The sequence below is a fragment of the Diachasma alloeum genome, unplaced genomic scaffold, assembly GCF_001412515.2.
Source record: "Diachasma alloeum isolate Michigan unplaced genomic scaffold, Dall2.0 Dall_scaffold_00500, whole genome shotgun sequence".
NCBI classification, from domain to species: domain Eukaryota; kingdom Metazoa; phylum Arthropoda; class Insecta; order Hymenoptera; family Braconidae; genus Diachasma; species Diachasma alloeum.
In genome coordinates this window covers 215,052-234,290 of record NW_021680632.1, presented here as the reverse complement: position 1 = coordinate 234,290, position 19,239 = coordinate 215,052, and the positions used below count along the sequence as shown (strand labels likewise).

At 39.3% G+C, this 19,239-nt stretch overlaps 1 protein-coding gene across 2 annotated transcripts in view; it reads left to right on the top strand.

Annotated features, from left to right (window-relative positions):
• Window positions 1–19,239, top strand: part of LOC107042675 (mRNA cap guanine-N7 methyltransferase) — a 64,124-nt gene that overhangs the window by 26,797 nt on the left and 18,088 nt on the right. For both annotated transcript variants that reach the window (XM_015263823.1, XM_015263824.1), the window contains exon 3: window positions 17,251–17,343. In XM_015263823.1, the coding sequence (XP_015119309.1) occupies window positions 17,251–17,343 (93 nt within the window). The remainder of the gene's footprint in view (window positions 1–17,250; window positions 17,344–19,239) is intronic.

The window sequence follows — 19,239 nt, the reverse complement described above, 5'->3', positions numbered from 1 at the left end:
ACATCCAACCACTTAATGGTTGTGTTAGAGTCTGTTCCGTACAAAGAAATCGATAGTAGCGCATCGAAGGCTTCAAGAGCTCCGAGTTCTCGATTGTGGAGAGCACGCATTCCCATATTCCACAATTTTTGTCTTACAGTTTTCGTTGATGTCGCTTCCTTGATAACTGTTGAAGACTTCGAGACTTCATATTTCGTTGAATATTTTGTGCCGTACTGGGTCAGGAGTGATGAGGATTCTCCAATGAATTGAATATCCATGTTTCCTTCCCATGCAGTGAGAATTACAGGGTTGTAATCATTAATGTTGATTTCTTTTTCCGTTCGTCGCTCGGAAGATCGTACAATCTCGAATTAGTTTTGAGCTTCTTCCTCCCAGCGATTGAAATGGCAGGATCCCGGAGGATGAATGTATCAATTACAGGGCGAGGAAAACCAAATCGACATTTCTTTGTAATTTTGCCAGACTTCTCCCTCCGCGAGCGTAAACAATAACTGTTATGTTTATGCAATTGATGTGTGATAACTCGGCGATGTAAAATCGGTGAAATTTTTTTATCAGGCGTTCTGCAAGTCACATATTGCATTACGAATTTTGCCACTTCTTCATTTGCATTAATGCCAACAATTGGGGAATCTTTGACCCATATTATCATATGCAAATGTTGAATGCCCCGGCCTTGATATTCCCTCCGCCAAAAATAATGCTCGATTTCACCGATCGGATGACTATCGGATAGTTGAAAATCGAGTAAGGTGTGGAATTTCACATCAAGAAATCGAGACACTGAAACGGGATCCGCTGCAATGACTTCACCATCAGATAATTTGTCCAAATATGACGTGTTGATTCTTCGAATATGTAAAACTAAATCTTTCCAATTCCATTCTGCAGGGCTCACTGCAAGGAACCATGTAGCAGGCCCATAATGTCTAGCCATGCACTTCAAATTATTTCGGGGCTTTCGCCAGTATTGTTCCGAATTACGAAGCCGTTCGAAAATTGTATTCATGTTTCCTTCTACATCACCAGTTTGTATTCCCTCCAGATACTTTCCCGCTGTATATTTTTGCCGTGGGTTTGTCACGTGTACTGTGTGATACATACCACTATTGATTTGCCTTATATTAGTGTTATTCAAGAGATAGAACAGATACTGTTGATTTAAACGAAAACGTGGCGTCCTCGAACAAAGTCGCATTTTTATATACTCTTGATCTGGAAGAGGGTTGTTACGTTCTTCCCATTGCCCATTCTGTCCGTATGGGTATAAGTCAGGGAAACACATTAAATCTAATTGTTGCATATTATAATTCAGTGGAACATCTCGTACTTTCTTCATTTGATATAAATTACATACAGTATCATTAAATCTTTTGTCATACATCGGATGAATTGTGTATTGCTCAAAGAGTGACGTTCGCTCCAAAATTTGACTTAACATGGGAGATGCATGAGCTCCATTTTCATCGATACATGATGATGGTTCTATACAACCGTTATTCTTTTCTCGTTCTCCATCGTTCATAGATTGAGATGTTGTCCCATTGATCCCATTGAGGACTGCTTCATCTATTGCCAATAAATCCCCGTTCTGTTCTCTTTTACGATTTGCTGGCAAGGGAAGACTTTCACTGCCAGCATCACTCTCTACTTGGCTTCTGTTCTCGGATTGAACTTCACAATCATCTTCAGTATCACTTTCTTCTGATTCAATCCGATGTTCAACATCATCAGTTGTTATCCACTGCATCAAATTTTGAGCTGATTCGGGCAGTTTAATATTGGCATAGAGTGAATTATTACGTTGCAACCACTCAAGCGCTGTGAATACTTTCTCTAAATTAACTAGGTTTTGCCAAACAACCTTTGCTTTGTTGGGGATTCCTCGAATTAATATATACAATTCTTGATTTTTATTAATAGGGTCAGTTGTTGAAGCTATTTTCTTCAACGTTTCTGACATTGGCAGTGGTAATTGAAATGTTTGACCCACCAATTTTTGTACTCGCATAGAATTTGGTATGTTCTTTTTTCGAACAGTTCCCGCTCTTTGCACAACTTGGAAAACTTTTGCTCTCTGGATAAGTATTTTCTCGTAATCATTCAAATTTTTCAATTCATTTGGAACATCACTCACATCATTATGATTTAATATACACGTCGGTGGTAATTGGTTTTTACGGAGTTTTCCTAAACAATAATCACACATATAATCGCTCGAGAAGGCCGGATTCTCCATTACAAAATTCTGTAAGTCTTCCCAATACTTAGATGGAGTCGGACTACGTAATCTGTTGATGACTCTAACGGAACTCTTGGAGGGCAATTTCTGGCACGATATGCAGGGGTATTCCGCTATACCTCGTTCGTTCAGAGCAAGGAAAGCACTTTTATACTTTGACTGTATTTTATCTTCATCTAGATCATCCATTTCTGTTGAACGAACGTCGACGGATTGACCTGACTTTTTCATATTTTACGAGATCTATCTCAATTCAGCTAAGTTCATTGTATTCAAAGCGTCATCCATATTTTTTATTTTTCTGAATGCTTCATTGAGTTTATACAATAGTCTTTTAACATTCCTGACGTTTGGAAAATGTGATGATAGCATCTCCAAACAGGAGAATAATGAGTCGCATGGATTTTGTTCACGGTAACAATGGACCGTATGACCTAATTTATCTTCTGAATGTTGTAGAAAACAGCGTTTCAAAAATTCTGGGAAAGTTTTCAACTTTTGCGTTGCCAAAGTTTCGAGAAACTTTTGATAATCTTCCAGTAAGCTTTCATTCTGTTGTATTCGACAATGTTCATTGCATATCCATTGTGTATATTTTCTCTTATTTGTCACCAGTGGTAATATATTCGTTGCTTGCCCCTTCGAATTCATTTCAATTTTGAAATTAGCGGGGGTCTTAAATTCGTATATCATTTCATAAAAGAAGGATTCTGTCGATGCTGTATGCCTCGATTTTCCGCAAAGATTGACTATTTTTTCTTCATTTTTATTAAAAATCATCTCCGTCAGATGATGGTCGGCATTCTTTCGAAGTGTATCCGCCCACCCATTCGAATCCTTCACGTACTTTTTTCGTTGTTCCACGCACCATTTCACTATTCTTTGAGCTTCTAGCTTACTTTCAGCGGCAACAGTTCTATCAATTTTGATGATTACGTCAGTCAATTCTTCTATGTATTGCTCAGGACAAACTTTAATTGGAATAGTTTCCTGCTTCAGGTTTTGAACCTTAGAGGTATTTTTCTTGTTTACAATGGATGAAGTTGAAGATTTTTTAGTCGGTTTCTTAAATATATTCCTATGCATTTCTGCAGATGAATTTTTTTTGTCTTTAAATCAGCGTGTTCTCTGCGTTCATCTTTGCTCGGACACACTCTTGGAGCATTATCGTTCTTTTCAACTGTGTCATATCCTGTAGTTTCTTTAACTCCATGTCCATCCAAACAATGCAGCAACGACTGGGAATCTATCTCTTTCAATGGGGCAACTAACTGACTCTGTGTTAAGTGTTCATTAAAATTTCTCATAATTTTTTCATCTCAATTAGTAATTTTTGAAGCTTTCTTGTCACTTGTGCAACGTTGCTGATATGCCTTACGTTCTTTGTACTGAATCTCACTTAGCGATAATAGTTTTGGTGGATTAAAGTTGGAGGTATGGGGGAATTGGGTAATCTTCATTGACTGAAACATATTGATTAGGTGTTCACGCATCTGTGAGGAATCATATTTGATGAGCTCTGGCTTTTCCCTGAATAATAAAGATACCGCAAAAGCTATGGCAAACACTCCGCAATCAACCTGATTTGATTGGTACTGTACAGCCATGAACTTTACGGAATCATTGGAGATATCGAAGAATGGATAAAAAGACTGCGTAAAAACTTTTTGTGGTCCTCATGTAATGAGCGTTTATTTAATGAATCGTAAATGAAAATATTCCTACCATCATAGAAAGAGCATATCCAATGTCCATGCTCTCCTTTCTCTTCATCATCATTACTATATAGAATCTGAATATTTTTCATTGCAGGAAGTATGAGTTGAATTCGCTCTGGCCTCTGTAAGAATAATGTATCTTGATGACAATAATCAGAGTGATTCGCCAATAACTGTCCGAAAAATTCCATATGTTGACTTTTGAGTTGTTCACATTTACGAATTATCTCTATCCACTCGAAACCTAGCCGCGAAATCTGTATAATTGCACCTCGGCGACGTTTTTTAGTAGAGGGTTCAATGTTTTCCGAATTCTTAGATGGTGTGGCTTTGAAAACGCGTTTAGATTTAGGTCGAGATTCATTAATAATAACATTCGCATTATCGTTATCATCAACCTCCATTGCGTGTGATTGCGTCCCATCTCGGTGCGGTTGACCTTGGACTGTCTGGCTTTGGTTATTATACTCCGGAAAATTCTCATCATTCCTTACGATGGGTTGCTGACGATTCGATTGTAGATTTTCTTTGTTTTCTATTGAATGTGGTCTGAATTTCATTTCTCGATGAATGAAGATTGGCGGATTTTTTATTGGAGTCTGACTTTGCACCAAACAATTTCTGAGAATGGGGAACTGAGAGATCTCACCACTATCGAAGATGTGCAATAAATGTTCTCGCATACTCGACGTATCGTATGTGATTGCTCCAGGATCTTGCCCGAGCGCAATCGGAACAGCAAAAGCTATCGCGAAAACCCCACAATCATAGGGATTTTGCTGTTGTTGAACCTGATAGAACTTTACGCCTATTGTATCAATTGGATGGAATGGGTATAGAACTTTCAAGTATTTCATACGATTTGGATGGAGTTTACGTCTATTATCAGAATCATAAATACGAATGGATTTTCCATCGAAATAAGTACAAATCCAATGTCCACCCTCCATTTTCCCCGCGTCTGGATCCGAGAAATTCCCGGTCATACTATGTAGCAAGTGTATATGGTTTTTACATGGATTTATCGATTCCATGAAACCAGGCAACTGGAATTTCCAAGATTCTCGGAATTCAAAATGGAATTGTTGCTGTAATAAAAACGCAAAGTAATCGATCTCATCATCAGATAACCAACCTTCTCGCCCCCTCGTTAATATTATATTTCTATTAAATGAAGGCATGATCAAGAAAGAAGAGTAATTGAGTCTCAAAATTTATTCACTTTATTCAATTTATTCAGTCACTCCTGGTGAATACAATGGTAAACACTTAACAATAATATTGCCACTCAATTAATGTCTAATGAATGCAAGTAACAGCTTCAATGAGCCGAAGGAGACAGCTTGGAGGAGCTGAGGAGGCAGCTTAAGGAAGCTGAATAGAACAACGGAACAGCTTGGAGAAGCTGAGGAGGCAGCTTGCGAAAAGCTGAAAATCAGTGGAACAACAGCTGAAGATGTGAACAACACAGCTGAAGAATAGCTGAAGAAAATACTGTACAGCTGATTAAAAGCTAACACAAATTACCGTTAGAACAAAAACAATGCAATAATCAATTGAATGAGAATAGGAAAGTTTGAAAGATGGAGAAGAGTTGATAAGAAAATGAAGAAACTGACCAAAGACGAGCAATCCGGAATAAAATGAAGAAGGGTAAACTCGAAGAAAAATGAGAGGAAGAATTTGAAAGGGAAGAGATTACTAATGAAAGAAAAAATGATAGTAAATAATGGAAAAAAAGGGTTAGAAACCCAAATACCTCGATTGGAGACAGAGAACGCAACCAGATAACCTACAATCAAGACGCAAACAGAGAAGGCAACCAGATAACCTACAATCAGGACGCAATAGATCAATACACGAATAACCACTAACTACCACTTAGATGAACGTACTTAATTAATCAAATTGGCTATTTTATTATGATTTATCCACGAATGTATCACAGCCAACGAGAGTATCAGACGGCAGCCATTGTTTGACACATTGGCGTGAATCGTTCACCCGGAGTTGAGTCGATTTTGAAATCAATTTATAGCGCCATCTGGCGGCAGAACAAGTACTGATTTTGTGTGGACGCGGGAATTTTCAAATACTTGAAAAATACATGCCGGTATTCGAAACCAGAAACGCGAAATAATGATTTAAGAATCGAGATATCGAGATATACATTTGACAGCATCCCATTTTTTTATTTTTCAAATACTTCACTTTCCATTTTTAACGTGAACATTTCCTTAAACATTATTATAACAGTCATCGCATTCTATGCTTTAAATACTTTGCATTTTAACGTTAAGTTTATATCACATCTTTAAGAATATTAGTTTATAAGAAAATAATCTAGTCATATGTGAGTTACAGCCTCCATGAACTAGTTACGTTGATTCATTTATACTTTTTTTTAAATTTAAACCTCAAGTTTCTTATTGTTTTAGACGCTACATACATTTTACATTATAACTGTTGAATTTTTCTGAAATTTAAATGATAAGTTTCATTATCTTTTACGCTACATCCATTCTACATTACAAGTTTCAAATTTAAGTTTACATCACATCCTTAAGATATTGATTCATAAGAAAATAATCTAGTCATGTGTGAGTCACAGCCTCCATGTACTAGTCACGTTGATTCATTTGTACTTTTGGTTTTACATTACATTGGAAGTACGATTGGAAATGGAAATGGAAGACTAATTCGGAGTATGATTGGAAATAGAAGAATATGAATCTATAACAGAGTAAGAAAGGAGATTATTTTAATTTATTATCATGATTATTATCATGGGATTGATGAGTAGGGAGTGGATAAACTCAACTGCAAACTTACCTCTACTTAGGGATCAAAACAAAAGAGAAGAGCATCAATCTCTGTAGAAAAAGTTAAAAGAGGCGCCACCGCCACCACGAGGCTTCTTGTGCTGATTGTATTGCCCTTTCCAGTATCTGAACAGAAGAATATTGTCAATAGAATATCCTCAAAGTGAAATTGATGATATATACTATATCCCATCTAAATTTCGAGAAGATATTTCAATATTTCAAAAATATACCTGGCATTACGCTGCCCCAAGAACCTGCCAGCTCTGCGCCTGGCTCCTCCAGCGCCTCTGCCCCTAGCTCCTCCAGCGCCTCTGGTCCTAGCTCCACCAGCGGCTTGGTCCCTAGCTCCATCGGCATCTCTGTCCCCATATCCATCAGGGTTCCTGCCCCTCTCTCCATCAGCGTCCCTGCCCCTTGCTCCATCAGCATCCCTGCCCCTAGCTCGAGCATTACCTCTTCCCCTCGCTGGAGGATCTGGCGCATACGGATCTTCAGCCTGTGCAGCGGTATTGCGTCGGTCCAGACGCAGCTGTCTGCGAAGCGCAGCGATGCCTCGCATTAGCTCCTCGACACGTCCTACCAGCACATGAGGGTTTGGATCATGGTGTGCATCATCCCTGGGCTCTGGTGGTGGCGAGGGCTGACGAGGTGGTGATGCTGGTAGTGGTGGACTTCGGCGTTGCCCCAAATTTGCCTAGAAATAAAAAATAAATATGAAATCATTTCTTGAAGGGACATGGAATCCCTGCGTTCCACATGGAATTAAAAAATTCTGTTTTTCAATCGTCATTGAAAAATTATGAAAAAATATATCCCACCGAATAATCTACCATCTCTTCAATCAAATGTAAATCTACCATCTCTTCAATCAAATCAGTAGTGAAGTGGTAAAGGGTAACAAGTCGACTGGTTCTCTAGTTGAGTTTTCGAGGAATCTCTCTGAAACTAAGAGAGATACCAAAATTTTGATAAGGAACTTTTTTGTAGAGCAGGATGAGAGCTACAAAAAAGCTTCTACAATAATGTCGCTATCTCTCTTGGATTCAGAGGTATTCCTCGAAAACTCAACCATTCGCGAAATTGACTTGTTACCCTTTACCATTTCACTACTGAAATGTAAAATTGTCTCCGCATTTTTTCCTCCACCGTTNATTTCCCCCCCCCCCCCCCCCCCCGGGTAACGCGTTGAATCGGCGAGGAACTATCTCCGCACTTTCCCGTCCACCGTTAGACCACACTAATTTCAAAACTCTTCAACACAAACCGAATTTACCCCCCGAAAACACGTCTAATCAATGTAAAATGATCCCTACATTTTTTTCTCCACCGTTTTATTTTTACCCTTCTCCTCCCCCCACCCCCGCAAAAACTCACCAATTCCTCGTCATCGTCGTCGAATGCAGGAGGTGAACGGTTAGCGTCGTTTCTGTCGTCCATGTTGCCCGTCGAATGGAGGAGAAAGCACAAGTTCTCGAACACTCCACTGCACTTGGGAAATTGGCGCTGGTGTCACCGGGGACTAGTAATTGTTACGTACCGAGCTGGTTCTCTGCTCATCCAGGTGGCGGGTCATTTTTATTACTAGTTTTCGCGGCGGAAGTTCGAATTTATGATTAGATAGTTTCCTTTATTTATTTTCATCAAATGGTAGTTTATAATATTTTTCAAATACGTTGGAAAGGAGTATTATAAATAATAATCTCTTGAAAGTATTATTATATTTATCATCGATTTGATGAAAATACGAGAAGTATCTAATCATAAATTCGAAATTTGCCGCACAAACTAGTAATAAAAATGGCGATCGTCAAAGGACACTAGCAAAATAAGACACTATCGCCAATTTCTGGACGCGAAAAAGTAGTTCAGGGTTTTCGCTGTCAACTCAACGGCTCAAGTCTGACCGTTCTTGCTGGGAGATAATGAGATGAGAACGCGAAAATATGTATAATAGCTCGTTGCTATGGGCACATTTTCGTAAAAATATTCAGCAGATGACATTAATAATGAGATAAGTGGAAAGCGGATGAACGATTTATATAGTGTAACTAAGGACACTTTTCGTTTAAATAATCGCGTTCGGCAATAATCGAAGAAAAATATATTGTGGGTAGTGGAAGGGGAAGTTGTGTGGTGTATAGATACGTGGTAGCGCTTGTCATTTCATTTTATTTTATATAAAGAAGGGGCGACTTGGCCGATACGCTACCGCGTATCTCGATAGACCTCAGTCAAATGGAGCCCTTGAGAGAAGTCATCACGTACTAGCCGAATATCTGAAGACCTTTACCGACGAATTCACCGACTGGGATGAGCTACTCCCCTTCGCCATGCTATCGTACAACACTACTGTGCATAGCTCAACAAATTTCACACCATTTGAAGTCCTGTATGGAAAAAGGGCAGTTCTCCCCTCCAACGTTACCGACGAAGATGAGCCAATACATACCTACAACGATTACATGGTAGACCTAATTAACAAATTGCAGAAAATTCACCAACTCGCCTTCGACCACCTAGAAAAGGCCAAACTACATTCCAAGAGCCTTTACGACCGAAACGCTAGACCAATAGACCTCAAAATAGGGCAATTCGTCTACGTCGAGAAGGAGCCCAAGATCGGAAAATTGGATCAGGCCTACACCGGACCCTACGAGATTGTCGACATAACCGAAAAAGGAAACGTGTACCTAGAAAGCGAAGACGGACACTACTTCATGAAACACCCAAACAAACTGAAACCCTGCGCAGAATGAGTCAATATCATTAAATTTAGTGATCCACCCTTCACGGCACAGGCCACCCTAATTGAAATTTTGGAAATTTGACCTCGGGTATCGATGGCCCGTTCAATTACAAACATCAAAAGTCTTAGACTTTATTTTGCGATAAAGTCAATATTTCGGGAGTTATGAGCACTTTTATGTTTTGGGACCCTTGCCCGTATCTGAGTGTATACGATTGAAAATGAAACCATTCCAGGGACATGAGTACAGACGGGTCAGGACGCACACTAGTTTACGTCGATGGCTCCTGCTCCTTTAACGGCTCAACCGATGCCAAAGCAGGAATCGGAGTGTGGTTCGCTGACAACCATCCCCTCAACACCTACAAAACTCTCCAAGGTACACGGGCCACCAACATCACTGCCGAAACAGCGGCCGCCATCGAAGCATGCCAAATATGCATTCGCCATGACATTTCGAGAATACGAATAATTACCGATTCCAAATACCTCATCAGCTGCATAACTGAACACATAAAAAAATGGAAAACAAATGGCTGGCTAAATGCTAAGTCCAAGCCCGTTGTCAATCAAACACTCCTGAAACAGCTCGCCGAACTCACCCAGAAAATCGACGTCCAATTCGAATATACCCCAGGACACCAGGGAATATACGGGAACGAAAAAGCAGATGAACTAGCAAAAATAGGATCAGAAATAATACCCACCGAACCTAACCAGATCTAAGCCGAAACCTCCCAAATAAATTAAAATAAAAAAAATAAAAAAACCAAATTAAGCACAACAAACCCAAACAAAAATTCTCCAACCCCGGACTCTACTATGAGAAAATCGACCAAATAAGAACAATCAACAGAAAATGGCAACTGATGCTCACCGTGGACATGCACAACCTCCTAGGACAACCACTGCCCGGGATACAAACCATAGAAAAACATCAAACTGAATGCTATAAACACCAGGGAAAGCAAACCTGCGATAGAGTACTAGGCATACCCATCATGGAAGAGTACAAGACGACACTCCAAACAATACAGAAACATCTGGAAAGAATCTGGAAAAGTCCAAAACAGAACCCCAAAAGACGTTATAGCAGATCCCCTTTACTAGGATTCGTGGGCACCATATCGAGATCCCTCTTCGGCACCATGGACTACAATGACCAAGAATCCATCACCAAAGAAATTGATCGACTCTATCAAGACCAGCAACAAATCACCCACCTAATCGGAAATTCAACTCACATCATCCAAGCTGAAATAAATGCCATAAAAAAAGAACACGAACTGAACTATGAGAAAATCCAGGATCACCTTCAAGAATCCACCCACTGGGATCTCTCCTCCACAAACCTCAGACGCCACCGCCAGCAGTGTCTGCAACCGATCCCCTTCCAATAGCTCCCTCACCTCTACCCTCCTTTCCTCCCACCACAAAAAGCCTTGGAGGAGATCCCCCTCCAGCTCGACCTCCCCGAAAACAATAGCGAAGGGACGAATCCCTGCACCCCCAGGAAGGTCGGGGACATCCTCCACCTCCCTCTCACCATCAACCTCCAAAACCTCTCGAATAGCACCTGGAGCCATCTACAAAAAAAAAAAAAACTTTAAAATTACTACTGCTAATAGAACACAAGAGAAAAATCAATGCATAGGCGCACACACGCCCTAAAAAAAAAAAAATTATATATACAAAATAGTTACTACTAGAACACAAAAAAAAATCAATGCATATGCGCGCACAGTCCATTCAAAAACTAAAAAATAAAAAATAAATAAATAAAAATATATGTATATATATTTTTATAAATATATATAAGTATATATATATGTTTATTTATTTATATCTATATAAATGAACGAGCAAACAAATAATAACAAAAATAATCCATAAACACAAGTAAACGAATAATATAGCTACCCCCCCCCCTCCCCCCTGGCGCATAACCATGAAGAACATGCCGAACTTATCCTCCACTCCTCCTGGTGCGAGTGTCGCACAAAGAGGAATGGAGAAGAATACACCTCCTATGCATAAGAGCGTGGAGGGTTTCAATCGGCTGTTCCTCTTTGTGCGACATTCGCACAGGCACAAGCCTCTCACTACACCCCCCCTCACAACCCACCATAATAACTTCAAAATCACAACCGATCAGAAAATCCGACAAATAAAATAAACAAAACAAAATCAAAATATAAAAAAAAAAGAGATAACAAGAGAACAAGCGGTAACCCAACGGATAAAATAAAACCCCGAATAATTACCCAAGGGAGTAAATCATCACGCCCGTGTCAAAAACAAAATAGCAGAAAGAAATATTCCAAAATACTTACCGAAATAAAATCCCTGGGACACACACANAAAGGTAAGAGTATAAAACTTTGCGTCGTCCAATAATTATAAAATTCAATAATTTTAGCTTTGATTTTAATGTGACAATTAAAACATGTCCATTCGACGCTAAATTCCTTCTCTGGACATAACACTAGAATTTTCACTTACACTTTTCACGCACTTATGCCTCGATCCGGCTGGAAGGACCATTTGTTTGATNTCAAAATATAAAAAAAAAAGAGATAACAAGAGAACAAGCGGTAACCCAACGGATAAAATAAAACCCCGAATAATTACCCAAGGGAGTAAATCATCACGCCCGTGTCAAAAACAAAATAGCAGAAAGAAATATTCCAAAATACTTACCGAAATAAAATCCCTGGGACACACACAAAGTAAAAACACTTCAACAGTCACCAAGCGAATNTTAGCTTTGATTTTAATGTGACAATTAAAACATGTCCATTCGACGCTAAATTCCTTCTCTGGACATAACACTAGAATTTTCACTTACACTTTTCACGCACTTATGCCTCGATCCGGCTGGAAGGACCATTTGTTTGATATTGATGCTAAAAATTTAGGCGGGGTGGGGAAAAGTGATTTGGAAAAGGTGTGAAAATTAAGAACACGCGATTTACTAAAACCCCACTGGTGATGTACTTAATTTGTGGTATAAAACACGCGTCCAGAAATTTTATAAGGGTACACTGTTCGTTGAATTGTCTCAATTTAAATTTGACNAAAGTGATTTGGAAAAGGTGTGAAAATTAAGAACACGCGATTTACTAAAACCCCACTGGTGATGTACTTAATTTGTGGTATAAAANAACTGACAGGTGAATCGGAAATGCAATGCAATCCGAACTCCCAAGAATGCAAGAAAGCCGCTCACCGCCACCGCCCGGTGCACGGTTATCAAACAAAATAACTNATTATAAAATTCAATAATTTTAGCTTTGATTTTAATGTGACAATTAAAACATGTCCATTCGACGCTAAATTCCTTCTCTGGACATAACACTAGAATTTTCACTTACACTTTTCACGCACTTATGCCTCGATCCGGCTGGAAGGACCATTTGTTTGATATTGATGCTAAAAATTTAGGCGGGGTGGGGAAAAGTGATTTGGAAAAGGTGTGAAAATTAAGAACACGCGATTTACTAAAACCCCACTGGTGATGTACTTAATTTGTGGTATAAAACACGCGTCCAGAAATTTTATAAGGGTACACTGTTCGTTGAATTGTCTCAATTTAAATTTGACAATTGTCTCTACACTGCACTTGATAATTCTCTTGATAATTCACTTGATTATAGTCTCAAAATGATTGATTATTAACTCGAAATTAATAGATGATTGACTCGAATAGAGACGCTACTAGGAGCGTTAACTCAGTATCTCACGGTGATGTACTCGGTGATGTACTCGATATAGCGATTGCGACAATACTCGACTGTACAAAGATAGAGACGATACGATACTGTGGTTAGAGTGACTCTCTCGGTGTCTAGAACGATACTACTGACTTTTTCGGCAATTTTCTTCGTAGCTGACCGTGACCCCGAAGGGTCCCAAAGTTTCTCGAGATTTTTCGTTGAGCCCGGTACCATTAGATAGGAAATTGTTGCTGTGTTTTAAACAGGTTATTGTAAAAACATCTAGAGGAGAAAAGATTGACGAAAACAATGTGTCTTATGACAAAAGTCACATTTTCTCATAGAACACTCCATTGACTCGATTTTTATGGATAGACTGATGGAGAAGGATCGTTTAGTCATGAAGATCACTCAGTAGGCATTACTGTCTAAGAACAGTGCCTCATTTACCTCAATATCATCATACAATGTAGCGAGTTACAGAAAGACTCAATAACTTTATCTTTATAATCTGATCGTTACAACTGTCTGCATTATAACATTCTCCGTTTCCCTCTAAATATGATCGGAGCAATAGACATTATTTTTCATTGTTATTCTATCATTTAATAATACTATTTTCGTACCTAACATTAGCGGCACTTTAAATTAAGCTTGATCCAAGCCCGGTGATAGCGAATGCTTGAGCAGGGGGGTCGAGCTCCCGTGTTAAAGTGTTAGACAGGCTTTTGCCGGAATCGACCACTTGGGGCGCTGTTGGGCGGTGGCGGGGATTTCAATGGGGATAGGAAGTGACAGCATACTTGTTTTTTGAAATATTCACCTGTCATCAACTTGAGAGAAATACTCAGTAGGAGTCAAAAATAAATTAATAAATAAATTGCATACTCAATAATACAAATCCAAGGGGAAGTATCCATCGGGCGTGCACGAATCACACACGGTACGTGAACAATATAATACTAATATTGTCAGTGTTAATCAGGCGAAGAATCCATTAGAGATCCAAACAGCAATAGTATTGGCGTTCTGTACTAATTATAATTCATTAATCAATTGAAGGGCCAATCTAGGTTCCTCAGAATCTACAATATCGGTTTCTTCTGTTATCAGATATATCCTGGGATCATAGACTCCGTGACGTATGTATGCATTGTACGAGGGTACACAGCAAGGGCAAATCGTTTCTTTCAATTTCCAACAACGGATGCACAGCGATTAAGAATTCGATTATCTGTGGCATTACCTCACGAGAGTCATGCCTCACCAGGGTCAAATGTCAGCAGAGTCTCAGCTCACGGGGTCAAACATCATAATGATCATACCTCACAAGGGTCGTGCTTTGCAAGGGTCACAAGGGGATGGTCATGTTTCACGAGGGTCACTAGAGGATGGTCAAATTTCATGAGGACCCAACGTTTCAAGGCTCACAAAGGAAACGTCAAATTTTGAAGGGGATCAAACGCCACGAGAGTCAGAAGAAACTAATGAAATTCCACGATGGTTGAATGCCACAAGGGTCAGTTCACCGAGGGTCCAACGTCACAAGGGGATGAGCAAATTTCTCAAGGGTCACTCGGGTCACAAGGGAACACGATGCTTAGACGATCCTTAAAAGTCACATGGAACAATCTCAGGCTCTTAGTTGTGAGTGGGATAATTGTGCTAATTATGGAGCTTATTGAATTTCCACGGAATCAATTGGGGTCCTGAAAAATTGAAAAATTTACCATCTCCTGTGACCCACATGACGTTTGACTTTTGTGAAATTTGACAATCCCATTATAACTCTCATGTCGTTCGACTCTCATGAAATTTGATCGTTTCCTTGTGACCCTCGTGACGTTTGACTCTCATGGAATTTGACCATCCTCTTACGATTCTCGCGTTGACTCTCGAATTGACTCTGGTGACGTTTGACCCTTGTGAGATTTTACTCTGGTGACCTTTGACTCTCGTGAAGTTTGACCCTGGTGACGTTTGACCCTCGTCAGATTTGACTGTAGTGACGTTTGACTCTCGTGAGCTTTTTATCCTGGTGAAGTTTGACCTTCGTAAGGTGTGACTTCGGTAACGTTTGACCCTTATGAGGTATGATTCTGATGACGTTTGACCATCACGAGGTATGATTTTGGTGACGTTTAACCCTCGTGAGGTATGACCATTATACGGTTCGACCCTCGTGAGGCATGACCCTGGCGGCGTTTGATCCTCATGAGGTATGACCCTGGTGACGTATATTACGCGATGCATGGTTGGAGTCATCCCCAGTCAAATCCGCGTCTATAGGGTTTGAAATCTCATGAATTCACATAAAAACTGAAGCACATAGAATGTCAAGAAAAAAAGGAGAAAAAATAAATGTTTATTGCATTAACATGGAAAACATACTTTGTGCGAAATGTCTGTTTTCCAAATGATGAATAAATTAATTTGAAATGATGATTCATTTGTAATTTTATTGTATAGTGATTTTTGAGGATTAAAGAACCCCTGATGAGAGCTTCCCTGGAGGCCGAAACTTTGGGTTATCGATAAGAATTCTGAGTTTTATTTCAATTTGTAAAATTACTAAAGTTCGCTTAGGCCCTATCATCTACTAAATATGAGAAAAATTAAGTGATCAAAAAGGATGACCTCATATAAGATGACAAATACTGCTTGATAAACCCTGCCTACTAGCGAAAAGTCGTCTCATAATGATCAAACTCAATCTAATTCCTATTTCACTGACCCCCGTCGGTTGGACATTTGAAGTTCATGCTGCCGATCGTTTTCCAACCCCCTCCACCATTAATTCTACTAATTACAGCGCGCTAAGTGGTCGGTTCTTACGAAACATTGTCTAACTTTCCCCATCTGAGCTTGACCCGTCTGGGCTTGAGTATCAGCCTTGTACAGGGCATGGTTTGGTTCAGGATCCTAGTCCTTGTGTCTGTGACACCCCTGTGTACATGAACAGATCGAAAATAACAAAGGGAGACGAGTATCGGGGCTGCACTCATTGTTGCCGTTGCATGACAAGAGAACAAAGGCGTATATCTGTTGAAGTTCTCAATGAATGGGGTACATGTCCGTACCTGCCAGTGCCTGTGATTATTATCCCCTCGTATTATCCTTCTCTCGCTCTTTCTTGCGATCAGCTCGGATCTCGATCGCAATGTTTCCTCGCATCCTTCCTGAAGCGAACAGTGTAGATTTTTCGATATCTTGTCGTTATGGTCTCCCAGTTTTAATCCAATGTATTATTGCTGTGGTAACATCTGTGTTGACCATGAATAAAGATAGCTTGCATATAAAAGAAACTAAGAAAGCATTTTCTACGAGGTCCAATCAAGTTTATGATTTGATTTCATGTTTTCGAATCATGTTGCCATCTATTTGTTCATAACATTTTTTCGTTTATGACGATTTCGTTGCTAAACGGATAGAGCTACGAAAGAAATTTTCGAATAAGAAGTGTTTCTCACTTTAAAATTAGTCAATTTTGTATTTTGACTTTTGATGATATCTCCATTATTTACGGAGATATCGCCTTTTTTAGTGGAAGACGCGCGCACGAGGCCATTTGCGCCTGGACTGCGCGCTTGAATAGCCCACGCCCTTCACTGAAAGAGCAATATCTCCGTAAATAGTGGAGATATCATAAAAAATCAAATCACAAAATTCACGTATTTTTAGATGGGGAACACTTTTTATTCGACATTTTTTTTTGTATGTCTAGCCGTTTGGCCGCAAAACGAGCAGAAAACACCATGACACCAAAAAACCAACTCCGGATTAGCATTCAGTACCCTCGAACACGTATAATCAAATCATAAAATTGACTGGACCTCGTAGTGCATACTTTTTTGGACTAGCGTATAGACTAGGAGTGGAACATAGTCGAGGAAACGTTATCCGAGAATAAAACATCAATGTTTTCCACCTCTGACATTTTTTTCATTTTTTTTTCAACGGTTCATAATAGTTAATAATAATGGCTGAAAATCCGTTTCAGGGTGAATAAACTTTGGGATATTGAGAGGACTTTCCGAGGCCACCCTCGAGTACTATCAACTCCCAGGCGTGAGAATATATTAATTGACGAATTGTAATTAATTCATTGGGAGAATCTATTCTCAGCTAAGTTGATAACTCTTCTACTAGAGGTGGCAAAACTGGGTAAAATTCAGAGGACATCCTGGAAACCATCCTCGAGTGTTATCACTGGTCAATCATGGTAAAAAAAAATCAATTAGCTAAATGTAATTAATCAATTTAACGAATCGATTCTCAGCTAAAGTGATAACGAACCTCCCAGAGGTGATAATAATTTCTGGGATGTCCTCTGGAAGATTCAGAGGACATCCCGGATGTCATTCCTCAGTAATATTTAAATTAGATTTTATCAACCTCCATCACAATCACCAATGGGTGATAGAGCACTCATAGAAAATATCAATCAACTAATTCTGATTAATTAATCAAGGAATTTCATTCTGACAATCAGTCAAATTGATAGCTGTCATGCTGTTTTATAAATAGATTTTCCTCTGCGTAATGATAACCCTCAAGGATGACCTTTGGGAGGTCCTCTCAATTTTCCAGAGTTTTGTCACCTTTGGAAGGACGTTTATCAACTTAGCTGAGGATAAATCTTCTCAATTAATTAATTAGTTTCTTACAATTAATATTCCTTTTATCACTGAGAGAGGATAACACTGTATACGGAAAAAAAAATTCTCGAATCGGGTATACAATATTCCGGAATCGAGAATATGTATATTTCGGTTCCCGGGATATGATATACCGGATTCGGGGATATCATTTCGGATTGCGGTATATTTCATCTTCGATCCCGGAATAATATTCCGCGAGTGGAGTGATCACAAGGCGCAAGCTGGGGAGGGGACTACCATGATCACAAGGGTCTAAAGGGGGAGCGAATCATCATGAGGGTTAAACGGAGGAGGCGAGTCGCGCGATCTCGAGGCTTAAGTGGGGGGAGGGGGGTTAAGTGATCACAGGGGTTGAATAATAGGGACCGGGTGAGAGTTTCAGAAAGAAAAAAATCAATTAAAGAATTTTCGTTTCAAATTTTGGAATGGATAAATGAAAAGAGCCTTGTTTCAAGGTAAAAAAAAAATCCATCTAAATAGAGGATTAAATTTCGACCCACCAAAAGGGAGGCAAAGAAGTGATTAGGGGTAAAAACGACAAATTTCTTTTTTTTTTATTCTAAGAAAAAAGTTCTCACTGGTTTGGGACGAATATACTCAAATTATTTGTTTGAAAAATAATCACAGACATCCCCGCAAGCCTCCTAAAAAATCACGAGCCCTGTGGAGTTGGGGAAAGGATGTTTTGGGGTGGACTAACAGAATTATTTAATTATTTTTTTCATACAAACAATTATTTACACTGGGTTGGAGGGAACTTTTGCAAATTTTTCGGTTGAAAAATTTGCCTAGGTTTCCTCCAATCCAGTGTAAATCTTTCGTTCATTTTATTAGAAAAAATATAAATTTACGGATTTCACTCAGGATTTTTCAGGAGGCTTGCACGGATGTCAGATTATTTTTCAAGCGAAAAAAATTAGGAGTCTCCCCGATCCAATAAAAATATTTTTTTTTTTAAGAAAAAAAATCCAGTATTTGACCCCCCCCCCCCCCAAACACCCCCTTTTTCCTCCACTCCAAACCACGCGGAAGATTTTATGAAGCTTGCGAGAGTATCTGAGATTATTTTTCAATCAGACAATTTGAGTAGGTTGCCCTCGATCTAGTGAAAATATTTTTTTCTGTTAGAAAAAACTCGAAATTAGGATTTTTACCCCCAAGCACCACTTTGCCCCCTTCGGATGAGTCCCATCTTTTTCTGGCGGTTGGGGGGGGGGGCGTGCCTAGCAGTATTTCCCAGATGAAAAATTCAAGTACGTACGGACCCCTGGAGTGTAAACATTTTTTGTGTAGAAAAAACTAAAAATGTAGGGTTTTTACCCTCAAGC